Source organism: Portunus trituberculatus, chromosome 48, assembly GCF_017591435.1.
Source record: "Portunus trituberculatus isolate SZX2019 chromosome 48, ASM1759143v1, whole genome shotgun sequence".
Lineage (NCBI taxonomy): Eukaryota > Metazoa > Arthropoda > Malacostraca > Decapoda > Portunidae > Portunus > Portunus trituberculatus.
The window spans coordinates 19,769,205-19,789,204 of record NC_059302.1 but is presented as its reverse complement, the minus strand read 5'-3'; the positions used below and the strand labels follow the sequence as shown (position 1 = coordinate 19,789,204).

General features: G+C 40.4%; 1 protein-coding gene across 1 annotated transcript in view; it reads right to left on the bottom strand.

The window, feature by feature from the left end:
* The window catches only part of LOC123498442 (blastula protease 10-like), a 25,318-nt gene extending 17,544 nt beyond the window's left edge, over positions 1-7,774 (bottom strand). The window contains exons 1-12 of the mRNA XM_045245545.1: positions 7,687-7,774; positions 7,557-7,604; positions 7,260-7,307; positions 6,952-7,032; positions 6,657-6,846; positions 6,362-6,549; positions 5,430-5,627; positions 5,070-5,196; positions 4,607-4,741; positions 1,827-1,910; positions 1,262-1,425; positions 787-950 (exon numbers count right to left, since the gene is read on the bottom strand). Of these exons, the coding sequence (XP_045101480.1) occupies positions 787-950; positions 1,262-1,425; positions 1,827-1,910; positions 4,607-4,741; positions 5,070-5,196; positions 5,430-5,627; positions 6,362-6,549; positions 6,657-6,846; positions 6,952-7,032; positions 7,260-7,307; positions 7,557-7,604; positions 7,687-7,773 (1,514 nt within the window). The 5' untranslated portion in view covers position 7,774. The remainder of the gene's footprint in view (positions 1-786; positions 951-1,261; positions 1,426-1,826; positions 1,911-4,606; positions 4,742-5,069; positions 5,197-5,429; positions 5,628-6,361; positions 6,550-6,656; positions 6,847-6,951; positions 7,033-7,259; positions 7,308-7,556; positions 7,605-7,686) is intronic.
* Between the last annotated feature and the right edge of the window lie 12,226 nt (positions 7,775-20,000).

Below are 20,000 nucleotides of genomic sequence, written 5' to 3'. Positions count from 1 at the left end.
TGCCACTCACAGTTTTATTAGATAGAGTGAAATTAAAAGTTTTTCATCTTATCAATTCCTCTCCTCTGAGCTGATTGCCTTCAACCTCTTTCTCACCACTGCCATGTTACATCTCTTGCTATCATCTACCGCTATTTTCATGCCAATTGCTCTTCTGATCTTGCTAATTGCATGTCTCCCTTCCTCCCGCGGCCTCGTTGCACAAGATTTTCTTCTTTCTCTCACCACTATTCTATCCACCTCTCTAGTGCAAGAGTTAATCAGTACTCTCACTGATTCACATCTTTGTCTGGTACACTCTTGAACTCCTTATCTGCTTCTGTATTTCCATCTTCTTATGATTTGATTTAATTTAAGAGGAAAGTTTCAAGACATTTATCCTTTTCTTTGGCTAAATCTCTCAGATCTGCATAGGGACTGGTATTCTATAAGTGAGCCCGATTTCATTCTTTATGTTGTCTTTGACCAGCTTTTCCCCTCTTTCAAAAAAAAAAAAAAAAAAAAAATCCTAACAAACTTATTAATTCATTGGATTTATTACTCCATATCTCCAGGAACCATTCGTGCTGAGATCTGAAAAGCTGGTGACAAAGCTCTGACATAATAAAAACTCACACACACACACACACACACACACACACACACACACACACACACACACACACACGCGCGCGCACACACGCACACGTGTGCACACACACACACACACACACACACACACACACACACACACACACACACACACACACACACACACACACACACACACGACTCGCTAATACTAACGGACAATTTGAGGAGGAAACTGGAATGAAGGTGACGTTGGCCGCCCATCCGCGATAATAGCTGCTCATGGTCTCAAAATACAGAACCATTTGCTTTCCGGTGGAAGAGAAAGATTGTCCAGCCGTGATATCTTGATCACAATAACTGCAGAAAAGGAAGAGAACCTCAAGTTAAATTTACGTCATTCATATTGGCTGTCGTTGAACTTTGTCCCACGCGCATGGTAGGCTCGCATTTTTTTTTTAATACAAATGAATATCTTGGCAAGGACAAAGAGGTGATAAGAAAAAGTCTACTCAAGGTGTTGCTCCAAAAGACTGCAGTCAAAAGGATTATCAAAATTTGAAAAAAAAAGAAAAAAAAAAATCTTCAAACCTCTCTCTCTTGAAACAGTTCAAGTTAAAGGTAGCAGGCAATGCAGAATGGGGCAGAGATCAAAAGTTTACAAGTAAAAAGGACGTAAGATTGCTTACACAGCGCCTTGACTGAAAGGGGCTTCAGTGCGAATTTCAAGGGAGTCGAAGTAACAACAGGAGTTGCCGCCGCAGTAAGGACGTCTCTGGTACAGGTGGAAATAGCTGAAGGTAATCTCTGGCCGGAAACATTTCGGGGCGATGATATTGATGATGCGTTTAAGACCTAAAATATACAGTGATTAATTCTCTCTCTCTCTCTCTCTCTCTCTCTCTCTCTCTCTCTCTCTCTCTCTCTCTCTCTCTTTCATAATGGGAGATGTAACTAACTACATTGTGATAAAAGCACCGCAACACCCTCGTGCTATTTCAGTTTCGGTAGCCTCACAGAGAAAACTTAAGAATTGCTCGTGATTCATTAACACTTGCAGAGTTGAGTTAAAAAAAAAGAGTGTGTTAAAAATTTTGAGGTGACTAGGTACTCTGTACCGCGAGACGATGTTGATGAACTTCTGAATGAAATCAGCCAGCAAACATTGAAAACTTGACAGTTCTTGGTCTCCTACATTATAAATCACTCACTACAAGAACATTCAGCGAGTAGCTTCGTTGCCTTACTCTATTTACCTCTCTCATATTCATTTGGATAATTTGGCGACGTAATGACTGTCCCATGCGTTACGACCTCTGTGTATTCCTGCAGAAGGTTATCTGAAAGAAACAAATAAAGCAAATATAAACAAGATAATATTTTGTAAGTTTTTCATAGAGACCCCTTTCTAATTTCTTGGAAACCTCACCTAAAAATGGGATACGTAAATAGATTGTTTCTTTGGCAACAGTGGTAATTGGTTGTTTAAGATGATATTTACTTTGGAGAAAGTTATTCAGAGTTTTCTCAAACAGGTTGGTGGTGAAGCCATTATTATAGAAAAAATCCTTTAGGAAAGTAACTTCATTATGGAAATTTAGGTAAGAAGAAGACAGAGCAAAGGCACGGTGTAAGAGGGTAAGGACTGAATTGATTTTGAAACGGAAACTGCAAAAGCTGAAAAACTAATACCAAGGCCAGAAAATGTAGGTTTACGATAAATAGAGGTGGAAAGTCTACCATTGATTTTTGTGATGTTTAGGTCAAGGAAGGGGATTTGTGAGTCTATTTCAAATTCCATAGTGAACTTGATATTGTCATGTTGTGAGTTAAGGTAATGTAGGAAATGGTCTGCATGTCATGCTTCCTTAAAAAACACCAAAGTATCATCAACATATCGTCTATATAACATAGGTTTGAAAGCGATAGGATGTTTCTAAAATGCGTGATATCCTCCAGGATGATACTAAGTTCTCTAAACTTGTTTTCGATGACATCTATAAGCTCAAAACTAAAGTTGAAGATAAAATCACACGCTTCATTAATAATCTTAAAACTCTTGGTGCTGTTAATGAGGAAGAAGCTTCACTTCTGAAACCCACTGGTTCGAATCCTGCTGTGATGTATGGACTCCCTAAAGTTCATAAACCTTCTGTCCCACTTAGATCTATCATTGCGGCATATAATAGTGCCTCTTATAATCTTGCAAAATTCCTGGTTCCCATTCTTAGGCCATACACTGCTAATAACTATACTGTAAAAAATTCTCATGAACTCTCTCAATCCCTTTCGAACTACAGACTACCAGAATCGTGTTTTATGGTTAGCTATGATGTTCAGTCACTTTTTACTAACATTCCACTAGATGAGACGATAGATATATGTGTAAACTCTGTGTTCTCAGGTCTGGACATTTTTAAAAATATGACAAAATCTCTATTTACGAATCTACTACGTGTTTGTGTTAAGGATAATCTATTTGTTTTTAACAATGAATTATATAAACAAACAGACGGCGTGGCGATGGGCTCACCACTCGGACTCGCCTTCGCTAACATCTTCCTTTGTTACCACGAACGAAACTGGCTCGATGATTGTCCTATCGCTTTCAAACCTATGTTATATAGACGATATGTTGATGATACTTTGGTGTTTTTTAAGGAAGCATGACATGCAGACCATTTCCTACATTACCTTAACTCACAACATGACAATATCAAGTTCACTATGGAATTTGAAATAGACTCACAAATCCCCTTCCTTGACCTAAACATCACAAAAATCAATGGTAGACTTTCCACCTCTATTTATCGTAAACCTACATTTTCTGGCCTTGGTATTAGTTTTTTCAGCTTTTGCAGTTTCCGTTTCAAAATCAATTCAGTCCTTACCCTCTTACACCGTGCCTTTGCTCTGTCTTCTTCTTACCTAAATTTCCATAATGAAGTTACTTTCCTAAAGGATTTTTTCTATAATAATGGCTTCACCACCAACCTGTTTGAGAAAACTCTGAATAACTTTCTCCAAAGTAAATATCATCTTAAACAACCAATTACCACTGTTGCCAAAGAAACAATCTATTTACGTATTTCATTTTTAGGTGAGGTTTCCAAGAAATTAGAAAGGGGTCTCTATGAAAAACTTACAAAATATTATCCTGATAAACATTTTCGTATTGTGTCTACAAATATAAACAAACACTAAAAAGTATAAATCTACATATTCATGTCACTTGTGAGACCCGAAAAAACTTTATTTTTTTTCATTATTTATTTACTAACTTTTATCATAATTATTTTTGGAGCTTGTCAGTTTGCTTTACCTAAGAGTTTCAAGAACATATTTCCTGCTATTCGTGAGGCGATCATTGCTATTTGGCAGGAGAGGTGGGATGCTCGAGGTGCCACATCGAAAATCAGAGCTGTGTCACCTCCTGGTCTAATGTTCATGTCTGAGACCGACGCTCACAGACATCCTTAGCTCGTCTACGAGTAGGTCACACTCAACTCACCCACAGTTATCTAATGACCGGTGATTACCAACCGTACTGTGACGATTGTCTGGTTCCTCTCACTGTACGCCACTTGCTAGTCGAGTGCCCGAGTTTTATCGACATTAGGCAGAATTTCCTTAACCATATTTTTGGTGCAGACGGGGTTTTTGGTCTTCATCGGATTCTTGGCACTGCTTGTCTTTCCCTTGGTTATGACGTGCTGCGTGTTCTTTATTGAAATGATCTGTATATCTTAATCCCTTGTATGGTTTGCTTTCATGTTCTTTTAGCCCTTTTATTTTGATTTTCGTGGTTTTCGCTTTTTTTATTTTGCTTTGCATATTTTGAGTGCATACTGTCTTTTAGTTTAGTGAATACCGTTCGGCAACGGCGCCTTATTTCAATGATACATTCACTCACTCCCTATTCTTCCTAAATATTTCATGAAAACGATACCACACATTCGTTAAAGTTCGTTGGAGTGCGAGAACATCTATATTAGTGAACCTAACCAAAAAGATTCACTCGATCAGCTGTTCTTACTATAGTAGTCGTGCGTAACGTTAGCGCAGCTTGGGCCGGAGGTTCCCGAGCGACACACACACTTGCAGTCCCGTCCAGTAAAGCCTTCATTCTTGCAAATTTCGTAGGAACGATTACAGTTTTTCAGCCACGTATCTGGAATGAGATACTGATCTGTAGATCTGCATGTGTCATCCCTCTCTCCACTTCCCCTCGTCCTCCACCCCCCCTGCCACATCTCTCTCTCTCTCTCTCTCTCTCTCTCTCTCTCTCTCTCTCTCTCTCTCTCTCTCTCTCTCAAACTATAGAAATATAACAATATATACTAGATATTATATGTATAATTATCTTATTGGATATCTGTATGCTATAATTAATTGTTTCAAATCTCTCTCTCTCTCTCTCTCTCTCTCTCTCTCTCTCTCTCTCTCTCTCTCTCTCTCTCTCTCTCTCTCTCTCTCTCTCTCCTTCCTCATATATTTACCAGAGCAGCCATAGATTATGTTGGCAAGTAGAATGTCCCTATGACTCAAACCATCTCGCTGCCCAGGCACACTTTGTAAACGTCGGTCTTTAGTGGCTATGGTTGTACTCCCGTTAGCCGAGAAAGCCTGTTAGAGAAAAGGGAAAGAGGCGGGAAAGGAAGAGGAAGATGGAGAGGATATAAAGGAATATGAGGGAAAGAAGGTAATGTCTTTTAATGAAATTTTTTTTTCTGGTACTATTCATCAGATTAATATCATTTCAATATCAGGTGTGAGATGAGAATGTGTTTGCACCAATTTCGCCATCTTCATTATCGTCTACTTACGTCTCCCTACATGTCTATCCATATTTAACAAACCTTCGATGGGTAGTGCATCACAGAGCTCAAGTCGTACGCCACGCTGTAGTTTCCAATATCAGATATGATGTCGAAATTAGAGCGATAGTCCTCAAGAATGTTGTCAGTGTTGATGTACACATGATCATCTCGCTCTGGGTGGCTCTGCTCGTGATAGAATCCTAACGCGTGACCAATTTCATGTACCACAATGCCAAGCTGTCAAAATGTATCGGTGAACAATATCAGGCAGATCAGTGATATTTTTTTTCGTGTGTGTGTGTGTGTGTGTGTGTGTGTGTGTGTGTGTGTGTGTGTGTGTGTGTGTGTGTGTGTGTGTGTGTAATTCACTGTTTGATCTGCTGCAGTCTCTGACGAGACAGCCAGACGTTATCCTACGGAACGAGCTCAGAGCTCATTATTTCCGATCTTCGGATAGGCCTGAGACCAGGCACACACCACACACCGGGACAACAAGGTCACAACTCCTTGATTTACATCCCGTACCTACTCACTGCTAGGTGAACAGGGACTACACGTGAAAGGAGACACACCCAAATATCTCCACCCGGCCGGGGAATCGAACCCCGGTCCTCTGGCTTGTGTGTGTGTATTACTTTTTTTTTTTATAAGAGCGGCAACTTGCTAAGGTCAATAAAATTCATATCACGAAAGACCTACTAAGGTGCCAGTCCTCAAAGTAGAAGAGGAAAAAAAATAAACCAAAACTAGAGAAGTGTCTTGAGACCTCCCTCTTGAAAGAAAAAAATCAAGTTGTAATATTGATGTATATAGAAATATTTAAGAAATATAAGAGAAGTTGCAAGAGGTCATCAAGGCTACAGGGTTCAGTTGCTATATAATATACATACCTAGATAAGCGTATTTTCACATATCATCTCATCCATGAATTTGTTTAATATTCTTAATTCGGCACTAACAAGTTTACTTACTCTAGTACATCCTTCTCCTATTGACACATCCTGGCCTGTTTGAAAGACGAGACCTACGTATGAGTAACACCCTTGCCCTTTAATGAAGCGGAGATGTGGCTGCGCAGCGTTGTCTGTTAGATGAAACCGTATGCAGGTGTGCGTCTCCCAGTGATTGATTGCAGCGAAGACTGCCCTTTGATTAACATCTGTTGATTACGTTACGTTATGAGAATATACTTTTATTTAGCTATTAGGAAGTAGTAGGTATTTCTTAGATGGTGGTGACATTTGTTTTCTATAGTAAATTACATACCATTGTCAGCGAATAAAAAGGGGACGTTAACGAGGCCTGTAACTGCATCCTTCGGCCATCTTCTGAAGACATTACCAGTGGCCTTCCGCCCTGTGATGACTTGCCACTGCTCTGCCGTCAGTAGCATGTCCCCGTCGTGCATCCAGTGACGCCCTACTTTCACCGGGTTGGTTTCCAAAAAGTTGCAAGTCTGGATGTTTAAAATTAATAAAATAGAAGTATTTGGTAAAAAGCTTTCTAGAAGATTATTTACCACAGATACAATGAAGTGAGGTTGTAACACTTCCTTACTCACCAGTTTCAAGTGACCTTCTCGGTTCTTCTCTCGTTCTTCATGCTTGCTGTTCACAATGCTTGTGTGATCCTTTACAGTCACCTAAAATGTAAAAATACCCGTTTTTCTCCATCCCTATACCTCAAAATAGTCTTTATTTGAAAAAAACTCTAATCCATCAGTCAGTTAATCAGTCTGTCAACTCATGTTCGTGCAAGTGTGGCTCGCCTTCACTTCAGCGACATCCTTGAGTAAAAAGTCATCACCATTTATAAACCAACGCTCAGCAAAGCAAGTACACAAGACACTGATAGATGGCATCGACGTACCTCATCCTCGTTAACTGGTGTCGGCTTCACCATCACGTCTGCGGCAACCTGAGAAAAACTACATTTTAACACACGAATTGTTAACCACTCAGAAAAATAAATCCTATATCAATCATGAAGTATATACAATAAGATCACAGATTTACACATTTTCACACTAAAAGGGAAAAAATATTCCTGTCTTTCTTTCGACTGATTTCCATTTTCGTAAAGTATTCTGAATCCTTGGTCAGCAATGTATACGTGACTTGCAACAAGGAATACAAACGAATGATCAAGAAACGTTCCCATGCCTACTTGGTCATCAATGATAGGCGTTGGCTGGATGGAAATGCTTGGTTGTGTCTGGAGGAGAAAATAACATCGTCAGACTTTATATTTCTTCATTGATGTGTGAGAGGAAACTTAGCTTTGAGTTTTCCCGTACCTGAAGTGGAGAACCTGCAGTGGTATGAACTACGAAGAATATTGCCACCCTAGTGAGCAAGGGTGTCATGATAAGTCCGGAGCCCATGAGCCTGTGGCGTGTTGTGAATGACCAAAATGCAACATGAATTCCTGCTTTTAAATGCCATGCTTGGCTCAGTCGACAGGCACACTTGTCCGAATGGGATGAGAGATGGCGGGAGGCAAGATGATAAATCACCTGTACTAATGATGTAAAGCCTCGTGTATAATTTAAGGCCTCAGATGGTATACAACCTGTTTAGAAATCCCTGCATGTCCCAGTAATTATACGCATCCAATTCCAACAAGATAACCTTTTATATACTGTTTTGTTACTACCTTCAGTAACTACAGAAGAAAAAAAAAGGTTTTAGTAATGTATCGCTATATAACAACAGGGACTTAACAGTATATGTCTTTATGGTATGTTAACGTCTACAGAATGCACTTGTACGTTTTCAGAGATAGAGATATGTGCTGGCTGGATCTATTTTTTTTTTATTATTTCTGATTTTATCTATCTATTTTATTTTATTTATTCATTTATTTATTCATTTGTGTGTGTGTGTGTGTGTGTGTGTGTGTGTGTGTGTGTGTGTGTGTGAGTGAGTGTGTGGAGTCATAAGTTAGCTTCACGAACTCCCCTCGTTCTGTTTCGAGAAAGGCGCGAAAGTGTGTTGGTATGGATAATGAAGGTGTGTCGGGAATATGTTATACGCTCCTTCTTACTACACACACACACACACACACACACACACACACACACACACACACACACACACACACACACACACACACACACACACATACATACATACACACACACACACACACACACACACACACACACACACACACACACACACACACACATACATACATACACACACACACACACACACACACACACACACACACACACACACACACACACACACACACACACACATACATACATACACACACACACACACACACACACACACACACACACACACACACATACACACGGCCCGGTAGCTCAGTGGTTAGAGCGCTGGCTTCACAAGCTAGAGGACCGGGGTTCGATTCCCAGCCGGGTGGAGATATTTGGGTGTGTCTCCTTTCACGTGTAGCCCCTGTTCACCTAGCAGTGAGTAGGTACGGGATGTAAATCGAGGAGTTGTGACCTTGTTGTCCCGGTGTGTGGTGTGTGCCTGGTCTCAGGCCTATCCGAAGATCGGAAACAATGAGCTCTGAGCTCGTTCCGTAGGGTAACGTCTGGCTGTCTCGTCAGAGACTGCAGCAGATCAAACAGTGAATTACACACACACACACACACACACACACACACACACACACGCGAACAAACTTTCCTACAAGAGAGGAGAAAATGTTATTAGTCTAACATAAGCAATAGCTAAAAGGCAAGAAAATTCAAGCCCTTTGGTTTGTCAGACCATATGTGCGTGCCTCTTAACAACTGTATTGACAAGAAACTGAAAGCGTGCAAACCTTTCGTTAAGAAAATATGTGAGTGGGATGGCAGAGTGAGTGATATTCTGAGAGATTAAATGAAAATGGCCGAATGGGATATAGTGTTTTTATTGTATTCATGAAAATGTAGATGTCTTAGATTATTACTTACCTTTTGGCGTAGAAAACATTTTGCCTGTCAAAAGTGTTAAATGCTATCCTAATAATAAGCCCTGGTTTACAAAAAAAAAAAAAAAAAAAAAAAAAAGAAAAAGTTGCTTCATAAGAAAAGACTATTTATGGTACAGAGCGATCAAGGATATCATTCATAAGAAAGATGATGTTATGATTAGTTTGGAAAAGGAAAAATAAGAGAAAAATGGAAAATCGGTTTGAGAAAATACAAAGACTGCTTGGCAAGGTTTGAGTAACATTACTGGGATGACTAAGAAATCCATGTTTCCACACAACAAATATAAGAAAAAAACAACAACATTGCAATGAATTAAATCAGCTTTATTAAATATTTCATGTCCAAATTATTCTATAGAACAGAACAGTCTTGAGGGGCTTTTCTGTAACAAATAACATGATAAATTTACTGTAACGCATGAGGAAGTACTAGAAACTTTCAAGAGAGTTAAGGGCGGTAAAGCGTCAGTGCTAAGGTTATAAATATTTAAAATACGAGTTAGTTTCAGTTTTATGTAGGATTTTTCAGTTCTCTAGATCACTCTTATATACTAAAATTATGGAAGACATCAAAAATTATTCTTGTGCCAAAACACTAAATACCTAAAGATTATAATGATTATAGATATGTACCTCTGACATGCATATTTATGTAATGTTTAGAAAGTATTGTTGAAAAAGTCCTGTATTTTGAAATGATGTATACCAATTTGCTTGTAAGAAGGATAGATGCGGGGAAGATGCAACACTTTCTATTATAAATCATAAACTTTATTTATTTATCTTTATTAATATAAACGATTAATCCAGAAAGCACTTAGCTTAGATATTCGTTTTTATGTGTTTCAACCCTACTATACAGTCTCGCACGCTAACAGCCTCATATGCTAATGAAAAAGACAAAAACAAAAAAACTTATAGGTCTTAACAAGAGTTCATCACTTGTTTTATGGATACATGTTTTATTATTGGTAAGAAGATTGCAGTATGTAAAACGCAATGAACAAATCTTTGACTTGATTGTAACAAGCACAGATGCGCCATAGGGCTGCTAATTGTCACCCCTATTGTTTTCTTTATATACAAATAATTGCAGAAATAGATATTATTGCAGTAGGATATTTAAATATGCAGATGAAACTGCCAAAGTTTCTCTATTTAACCCTTATATTGCCAAGGTGCAGTTCATGCGCTCATGTCACACGCCACAAACTATCCACACCTTCCCGCGTCATCATCACATTCTATTCATAGTTTCATATTTATATTATGTTATTATGCATATTTCATCATCAATACATAATGAAACGTAATAATGAAGCACTGTACATGTGAAGAAAGGGGAGAGGCAAACTCGACTCAATTTTTTGTCAAACTTTCATCTTTGGACACAGCATTTCCTTCACGTGGGTTCGTCTTCCACAGACGTATAAAAAAAAAAGTTACCTACGTACACGTAAAATGAATTGTATTCAGGAAGTAAGAAAAGAAAATTTTTAGAGTTGTAAAAAAAGATAAGAAAGAAGAGAAAGAAATAGAAAATAAAGAAAATAATATAGAAGATTTCTTGGGTTGAAACGAACACACTCCGTGGGACACAAGATACTTACGCTCACCATATCAGGTTAGTTCCATTTCACTAGCATGTATTTGATGAAAACTTATATTTATGATAATTGTCTTTAATTATGATTATATCAGTGTGTTAGTGTGTTACTTCGTTTATCCTTTACATGCAGAATATAATAATGTAAAATAATAATTGATGCTATCGCAACTCGCACGGCCAGCAGAGTGACATGTTGCAGCCTGCGTGGCAGCACCATTTGACAGCTTAGGATCAAATGATCACTACCTTACGGATATCACTGTCATATGTAATACTCATTTGTTGAGCGTAAAGGCGGTGTGGCTCCTTTCTCTCTCAACCTCCTCTACTTATTACGCTTTGCTTATCTCCTTCCCTTCTTTCTCTTTCCTCTTCTAGCCTATCCTCACCTCCCTACCTTTCCTTCCCTTTCCACTTTTCTTCTCTCTTCTTCCCCTTCTTTCCTACCCTCCCCTTTGTCGTTTATTTTCCTTTCATGCTTCTCTTCCCTTCCCCTTTTCCCCTTTTTCTCTTATACCCTCCCCTCCCCTTTGTCCTCCTCCTTCCTATCTCTCCTTCCACTTCACTTCTCCCCCCACCCCACTTCTTCTAACGTAGCTTCTTCCCGTTTCCTGTCTCTCTCCTCTTCTCTCTTCCCAACTTCTCTTCTCTTCCCACATCTCACTCCAGCCCAAATTCATGACATTACCATTTTTAATCAAGATCTCAAGTCACTACACTCATCATAAACAATATTCTGCATATCATTACCATATATATATATATATATATATATATATATATATATATATATATATATATATATATATATATATATATATATATATATATATATTTTTTTTTTTTTTCTTTTATTCATTTTTTTTTTTTTTATGAAGAAATGCCTCGATACCTCCCTCTTAAAAGAAGACAAGTCGTAGGAAGTCGGAAATACAGATGCAGGGAGGGAGTTCCAGAGTTTACCAGTGAAAGGTATGAATGATTGAGAGTACTGGTTAACTCTTGCGTTAGAGAGTTGGACAGAATAGGGATGAGAGAAAGAAAAAAGCCTTGTGCAGCGAGGCCGCAGGAGGAGGGGAGGCATGCAGTTAGCAAGATCAGTAAAACAGTTAGCATGAAAATAGCGATAAAAGATAGAAAGAGATGCAACATTTCGGCGGTGAGAAAGAGACTGAAGACAGTGAAGAGTTGATGAGACGAAAAGCTTTGATTCCACCTTATCTAGTAAAACTGTGACTGGAACCTCCCCAAACATGCGAAGAGTACTCCATACACGGGCGGATAAGGCCCTTATACAGAGTAAGCAGTTGGAGGGGCGAGAAAAACTGTCGGAGACGCCTCAGAACACCTAACTTCATAGAAGCTGTTTTAGCAAGAGATGAGATGTGAAGTTTCCAGTTAAGATTATGAGCAAAGGACAGACCGAGGATATTCATTGTGGAAGAGGAAGACAGTTGAGTGTCATTGAAGAAGAGGGATAGTTGTCTGGAAGGTTGTGTCGAGTTGATAGATGGAGGAATTGAGTTTTGAGGCATTGAAAACTACTAGATTTTCTCTGCCCCAATCGGAAATCTTAGAAAGATCGGAAGTCAGGCGTTCTGTGGTGTCCCTGCGTGATCTGTTGACTTCCTGAAGGGTTGGTCGTCTCTGAATGAACGTGGAAAGATGTAGGTGGTATCATCAGCGTAGGAGTGGATAGGGCAAGAAGTTTGGTTAAGAAGGTCATTAATGAATAATAGAAAGAGAGTGGGTGACAGGACAGAACCCTGAGGAACACCACTATTAATAGATTTAGGAGAAGAACAGTAGCCGTCTACCACAGCAGCAATAGAGCGGTCGGAAAGGAAACTTGAGATAAAGTTGCAGAGAGAAGGATAGAAGCCGTAGGAGGGCAGTTTTGAAATCAAAGCTTTATGCCAGACTCTATCAAAAGCTTTTGATATGTCTAACGCTACAGCAAAAGTTTCACCGAAATCTCTAAAGAGGATGACCAAGACTCAGTAAGGAAAGCCAGAAGATCACCAGTAGAGCGACCTTGACGGAAGCCATACTGGCGATCAGACAGAAGATTGTGAAGTGACAGATGTTTGAGAATCTTCCTATTCAGGATAGATTCAAAAACTTTAGACAAGCAAGAGATTAAAGCTATAGGACGGTAGTTTGAGGGGTTAGAACGGTCACCCTTTTTAGGAACAGGCTGAATGTAGGCGAACTTCCAGCAGGAAGGAAAGGTAGAAGTCGATAGACAAAGTTGGAAGAGTTTGGCCAGGCAAGGTGCAAACACGGAAGCACAGTTTTTGAGAACAATAGGAGGAACCCCACCAGGTCCATAAGCCTTCCGAGTGTTTAGGCCAGCGAGGGCATGGAAAACGTCTTTACGAAGAATTTTAATTGTAGACATGAAGTAGTCAGAGGGAGGAGGAGAGGGAGGGACAAGCCCAGAATCGTCCAAGGTGGAGTTGTGAGCTGAGGAGATTAATATTGAGGGTTATACACTTCTTCATAAGGATAAGGAAAACAAGACGGGGAGTAGGCTACGTTAAAGACACATCGCAATGTTGCATGGACAGTAGAATTAATTTAGCAAAACAGTCTCTATGGATTTCTTGTCTAAAACAAATATCGTTATTTAATTAACTCTTATACTAACAGGGCCGCCGGGGTGGCTTGTCTAGTAGACTGCTATGCAGAGCCGCCCGGGCGGCTCTGACATAACTTTTCGTCTTCGTACGCAGTCAGTCATTAAGTCGTATTAACAGTTATAGTAATAGTAGTAGTAGTAGTAGTAGTAGTAGTAGTAGTAGTAGTAGTAGTAGTGTCGTGATCCGAGCTGTTGCATGACGTTGCACAAATTCTCTAGCTTCTGGTTACAAAAAGCCAAAGGTTTTTTCTACCTTTAATTAACAAAAATAATATCTATACATAACATGTTCGATACGGCGCCGGCAAATGACAATCACAACTCCTTCTGTCGCCTTCTCTACTGTAATTCATTACAATTTCTCTTACAACCATATAAGAATTACTTTGATCTTATATACGAATGCAACAACGTAACTCGTCACATAATTGTCTCATGTGCAATAATTCAAACTTTCTCTCTTCATCTATCAATACCTGAACACTGTGCTTTATTTATCAGTAAATCTCATATGCAGTAAGTACACCATTCCCTCTTTCAACCAGTTACCCATATGTAAAAATTACCTTTACTTGGTACATAAATAAAAGCAACCAACGTAACACGCCACTAAATATAACATAAGAAAATCAGAACATGAAGTAGATCAACATGTGGCAGTTCTTGTATACATGTTTACTTACGTCCACTCATCCTCCCTGTCCAGAAATCTACTTGATCTAAAGTCCGCCATGAAGGAGGCAGCCGCCAATGCATTACTGGCTCTATCCAGGCATCTAGAAACATGTGCATCATGATATTCACGGGCAATAGACGTGCAAGGTACACACTACTTATATTTTAATATGCAATGCAAAGCTGCCTTGTCTTGCTTCACTGATCACCTTAATTTTCCACAATTTTCAAACATCCTCGTTTTTCACTTGCAATCGATGATTTTCTATTCGAATCAAAATGTAAATGAAGATTGAAGAAAAGTTTCGGCCAAAATTTGTTGAGGGCCGTGACGGCCTTGGGCGCCGCACTGGGGGAGAAGGTGGCTGTCGGGTCCAGCCTGGGGCCCAAGGCAGGGAACTGGCAGCAGGTCCTTCTTTTTCTTTGCGGCCTCAAGCTTCAGTGATAATCATCCACTTGCAGTGCCTCATACTAGGCAAGGAGTTACCATAAACAAGGGATCAATGTCTACCTTTCACCAGATGTTGACCAGAGGGGGGAGTCCTTATAGGGAAATAAGAGCTCCTTCCTTAGAGTCTGGTGGAGGGTGTCTCTTGATTGTGGTAGCTCTGGGCTGAATAAATCGCCATGAACGAGGGCACGCTGTGCACCATGCACTAGACACTGGCAGTACGAGGGGGGTCCTTTAGAGGTGAGAGGGCTCACTTCATGTCAGTGGCTGGGGCGTAGTGTGTGGCACGCTGTGCACCATGCACCAGACACTGGCAGGACGAGGGGGGTCCTTCAGGGGTGAGAGGACTCACTTCATGTCAGTGGCTGAGGTGTGGTGTGTGGCACGCTGGGCGCCATACACCAGACACTGGCAGTAGGAAGGGGTCCTTCAGGGGTGAAAGGGCTTCCTTCATGTCAGTGGCTGGGGCTGTGTTTGGCACGCTGGGCGCCATACACCAGACACTGGCAGTACGAGGGGGGTCCTTCAGGGGTGAGAGGGCTCCCTACATGTCAGTGTCTGGAGGTGTGGTGTGTGGCACGCTGTACGTTATGCACCAAACATTGACAGAACGAGGAGGGTCCTCTACTGGTGAAAGGACTCACTTCATGACAGTGGTTTGGGCGTGGTGTGTGGTGGGTCATTGCTCATGGCGATCCGTGTGAGGCGCTGCAAGGTTGCCTCGTCACTGCTCTCACACCCTCGGAACTGGGATGGACCCTTGGGGAGGAAGGATTCGGCCCAGTACCAACCCATGAAGTTAGAAGTCAAATAGTTTCGTCACCGTTATCGACCGCTTCGTTATCGAGGAATCGCTTCGTGGAAAAACGCATCGTGAAAAATATTATCGTGGAAAATCGTATCGCAGAAAATATTATTGAGGAGAATCGAATCGTAGAAAATATTATCGTGGAAAATCAAATCGTGGAAAATATTATCGTGGAAAATCAAATCGTGGATATATTATCGAGGAGAATCGCATCGCGGAAAATATTATCGTGGGAAATATCATCGTGGAAAATCGAATCGTAGAAAATATTATCGTGGAAAATCGAATCGTGGAAAAAGGCATCGTGAAAAAATATCATCGTCGAAAATCGTTTCGCGGAAAATCGTGAGGTTGTTTATCTATTTATTTATTTATCTATTTATCATATACTTCATAATATATATGTACTGTACCATGATGTTATTTGTACTTCTCGATTTTATTTTTTCATTTATTATTCAATAGAGACTATGTAAAAATGAATGATATATATATATATATATATATATATATATATATATATATATATATATATATATATATATATATATTTTTTTTTTTTTTTTTTTTTTACGTAGGGCAGAGGGCCAACCAAGGGCAAAAAAAGGAAAGTTAAAAAAAGGCCCACTTGAGCGCTGGCTCTCTAAAAAGTGCAAAAAGTGCCAAAACCGTCACCCTGAATTAAGGGAGGAATTTCCTCAATACCTCCCTCTTAAAAGAAGACAAGTTGTAGGAATACAGAAATACAGATGCAGGGAGGGAGTTCCAGAGTTTTACCAGTGAAAGAGAGGAATGATTGAGAGTACTGGTTAACTCTTGCATTAGGGAGTTGGACAGAATAGGGATGAGAGGAAGAAGAAAGCGTTGTGCAGCGTGGCCGCAGGAGGAGGGAGGCATGCAGTTAGCAAGATCAGTAGAACAGTTACCATGAAAATAGCGATAAAAGATAGAAAGGGATACAACATTTCGGCGGTGAGAAAGAGACTGAAGACAGTTAGTCAGAGGAGGGAGTTGATGAGACGAAGAGCTTTCGATTCCACCCTATCAAGCAAAGCTGTGTGACTGGAACCCCCCGAAACATGCGAAGAGTACTCCATACAGGGACGGATAAGGCCCTTATACAGAGTAAGCAGTTGGAGGGCGAGAAAAACTGTCGGAGACGCCTCAGAACACCTAATTTCATAGAAGCTGTTTTAGCAAGAGATGAGATGTGAAGTTTCCAGTTAAGATTATGAGCAAAGGACAGACCGAGGATATTCATTGTGGAAAGGGGAGACAGTTGAATGTCATTGAAGAAGAGGGATAGTTGTCTGGAAGGTTGTGTCGAGTTGATAGATGGAGGAATTGAGTTTTGAGGCATTGAAAACTACTAGATTTTCTCTGCCCCAATCGGAAATCTTAGAAAGATCGGAAGTCAGGCGTTCCGTGGCGTCCCGCGTGATCTGTTGACTTCCTGAAGGGTTGGACGTCTCTGAAAGAACGTGGAAAGATGTAGGGTGGTATCATCAGCGTAGGAGTGGATAGGGCAAGAAGTTTGGTTAAGAAGGTCATTAATGAATAATAGAAAGAGAGTGGGTGACAGGACAGAACCCTGAGGAACACCACTATTAATAGGTTTAGGAGAAGAACAGTAGCCGTCTACCACAGCAGCAATAGAGCGGTCGGAAAGGAAACTTGAGATAAAGTTGCAGAGAGAAGGATAGAAGCCGTAGGAGGGCAGTTTTGAAATCAAAGCTTTATGCCAGACTCTATCAAAAGCTTTTGATATGTCTAACGCAACAGCAAAAGTTTCACCGAAATCTCTAAAGAGGATGACCAAGACTCAGTAAGGAAAGCCAGAAGATCACCAGTAGAGCGACCTTGACGGAAGCCATACTGGCGATCAGACAGAAGATTGTGAAGTGACAGATGTTTGAGAATCTTCCTATTCAGGATAGATTCAAAAACTTTAGACAAGCAAGAGATTAAAGCTATAGGACGGTAGTTTGAGGGGTTAGAACGGTCACCCTTTTAGGAACAGGCTGAATGTAGGCGAACTTCCAGCAGGAAGGAAAGGTAGAAGTCGATAGACAAAGTTGGAAGAGTTTGGCCAGGCAAGGTGCAAGCACAGAAGCACAGTTTTGAGAACAATAGGAGGGACCCCATCAGGTCCATAAGCCTTCCGAGGGTTTAGGCCAGCAAGGGCATGGAAAACATCATTACGAAGAATTTTGATTGTAGACATGAAATAGTCAGAGGGAGGAGGAGAGGAGGACAAGCCCAGAATCGTCCAAGGTGGAGTTGTGAGCAAAGGTTTGAGAAAAGAGTTCAGCTTTAGAGACAGAAGAGATGGCAGTGGTGCCATCAGGATGAAATAAAGGAGGAAAGATGAAGAAGTGAAGTTATTTGAGATGTTTTGGCTAGATGCCAGAAGTCACGAGGAGAGTTTGAGTTTGAAAGATTTTGACATTTTCTATTTATGAAAGAGTGTTTGGCAAGTTGAAGAACAGACTTGGCATGATTCCGGGCAGAGATATAAAGTGCATGAGATTCAGGAGATGGAAGGCTCAAGTACCTTTTGTGGGCAACCTCTCTATCATGTATAGCACGAGAACAGGCTGAGTTAAACCAAGGTTTAGAAGGTTTAGGTTGAGAAAAGAATGAGGAATGTACGCCTCCATGCCAGATACTAACACCTCTGTTATGCGTTCAGCACAAAGAGATGGGTCTCTGACACGGAAGCAATAATCATTCCAGGAAAATCAGCATAATACCTCCTCAGGTCCCCCAACTGGCAGAGGCAAAACGCCAGAGGCACCTTCGCTTTGGGGATCCTGCGGAGGATTGGAAAAATAGGACAAGATACAGAAATGAGATTGTGATCGGAGGAGCCCAACGGAGATGAAAGGGTGACAGCATAAGCAGAAGGGTTAGAGGTGAGGAAGAGATCAAGAATGTTGGGCGTGTCTCCAAGACGGTCAGGAATACAGTAGGGTGTTGCACCAGTTGCTCTAGGTCATGGAGGATAGCAAAGTTGAAGGCTAGTTCACCAGGGTGGTCAGTGAAGGAGAGGAAAGCCAAAGCTGGTGGTGAACATTGAAATCTCCAAGAATGGAAATCTCAGCGAAAGGGTAGAGGGACAGAATGTGCTCCACTTTAGAAGTTAAGTAGTCGAAGAAATTACTATAGTCAGAAGAGTTAGGGAGAGATAAACAGCACAGATGAATTTAGTTTGAGAGTGACTGTTAAGTCGTAGCCAGATGGTGGAAAATTCGGAAGACTCAAGAGCGTGGGCACGAGAGCAAGTTAAGTCGTTGCGTACATAGACGCAACATCCAACTTTGGAATGAAAATGAGAATAGAGAAAGTAGGAGGGAACAGAGAAGGGGCTACTGTCAGTTGCCTCAGACAGCTGTGTTTCGGTGAGGAAAAGAAGATGAGGTTTAGTAGAGGAGAGGTGGTGTTCCACAGATTGAAAATTAGATCTAAGACCGCGAATGTTGTAGAAGTTAATGTAGAAAAAGTTGAGGGAGGTGTCAAGGCATTTGGGATCTTCAACAGGAGAGGTGTCCGACCTGGGGAAATTTTTGGTTCCCTCTCTAGAGGGGGAATCCGAGGCGTTGTTTATTTCGGGTCCCATTTTTCTTTTAAATTTTGATTTGGAGTGAAGGGTGTATGTGTGGTAAGTGCATGTAGTTTTGTGTGAAGAAGGAGAGCTGTCTTTAGAGGGTAGGCTGTGACTATCCCCTTGAGTTGTGAGACACAAAGGAAAACATTCAACGAGATCACAACTAGCTTTAATGGAAGGTTCACAGCACCTTCTGAACTAGTGCTATTAGATCTCACTGGGAGTAAGTTATTGTTTCGGTAGGTGTCTACTACCTCCTCCTTGCATATATGTATATATATATATATATATATATATATATATATATATATATATATATATATATATATATATATATATATATATATATATATATATATATATATATATATATATATATATATATATATATATATATATATATATATATATATATATATATATATATATATATATATAATTCTTTATAAAGACGTTTTCCTGGCCCTCTCTGGCCTTGATTCTCGGAAGGCTTACGGTCCGGATGGAGTCCCTCCTGTTGTTCTCAAAAACTGTGCTTCCGAACTCGCTCACTGCCTGGTCAAACTCTTTCATCTGTGTCTCTCTACTTCTATTTATCCTTCTTGCTGGAAGTTTGCTCACATTCAACCTGTCCCTAAAAAAGGTGACCACTCCAATCCTTCTAACTACCGCCCTATAGCTTTGATTTCCTGCCTTTCTAAAGCCTTTGAGTCTATCCTTAATAGGAAGATAATGAGGCATCTATCAGCTCACAACCTTCTCTCTGATTGCCAGTATGGTTTCCGTAAAGGCAGATCTACTGGTGATCTTCTTACTTTCCTAACTGAATCTTGGTCATCCTCTTTTAGGGACTTCG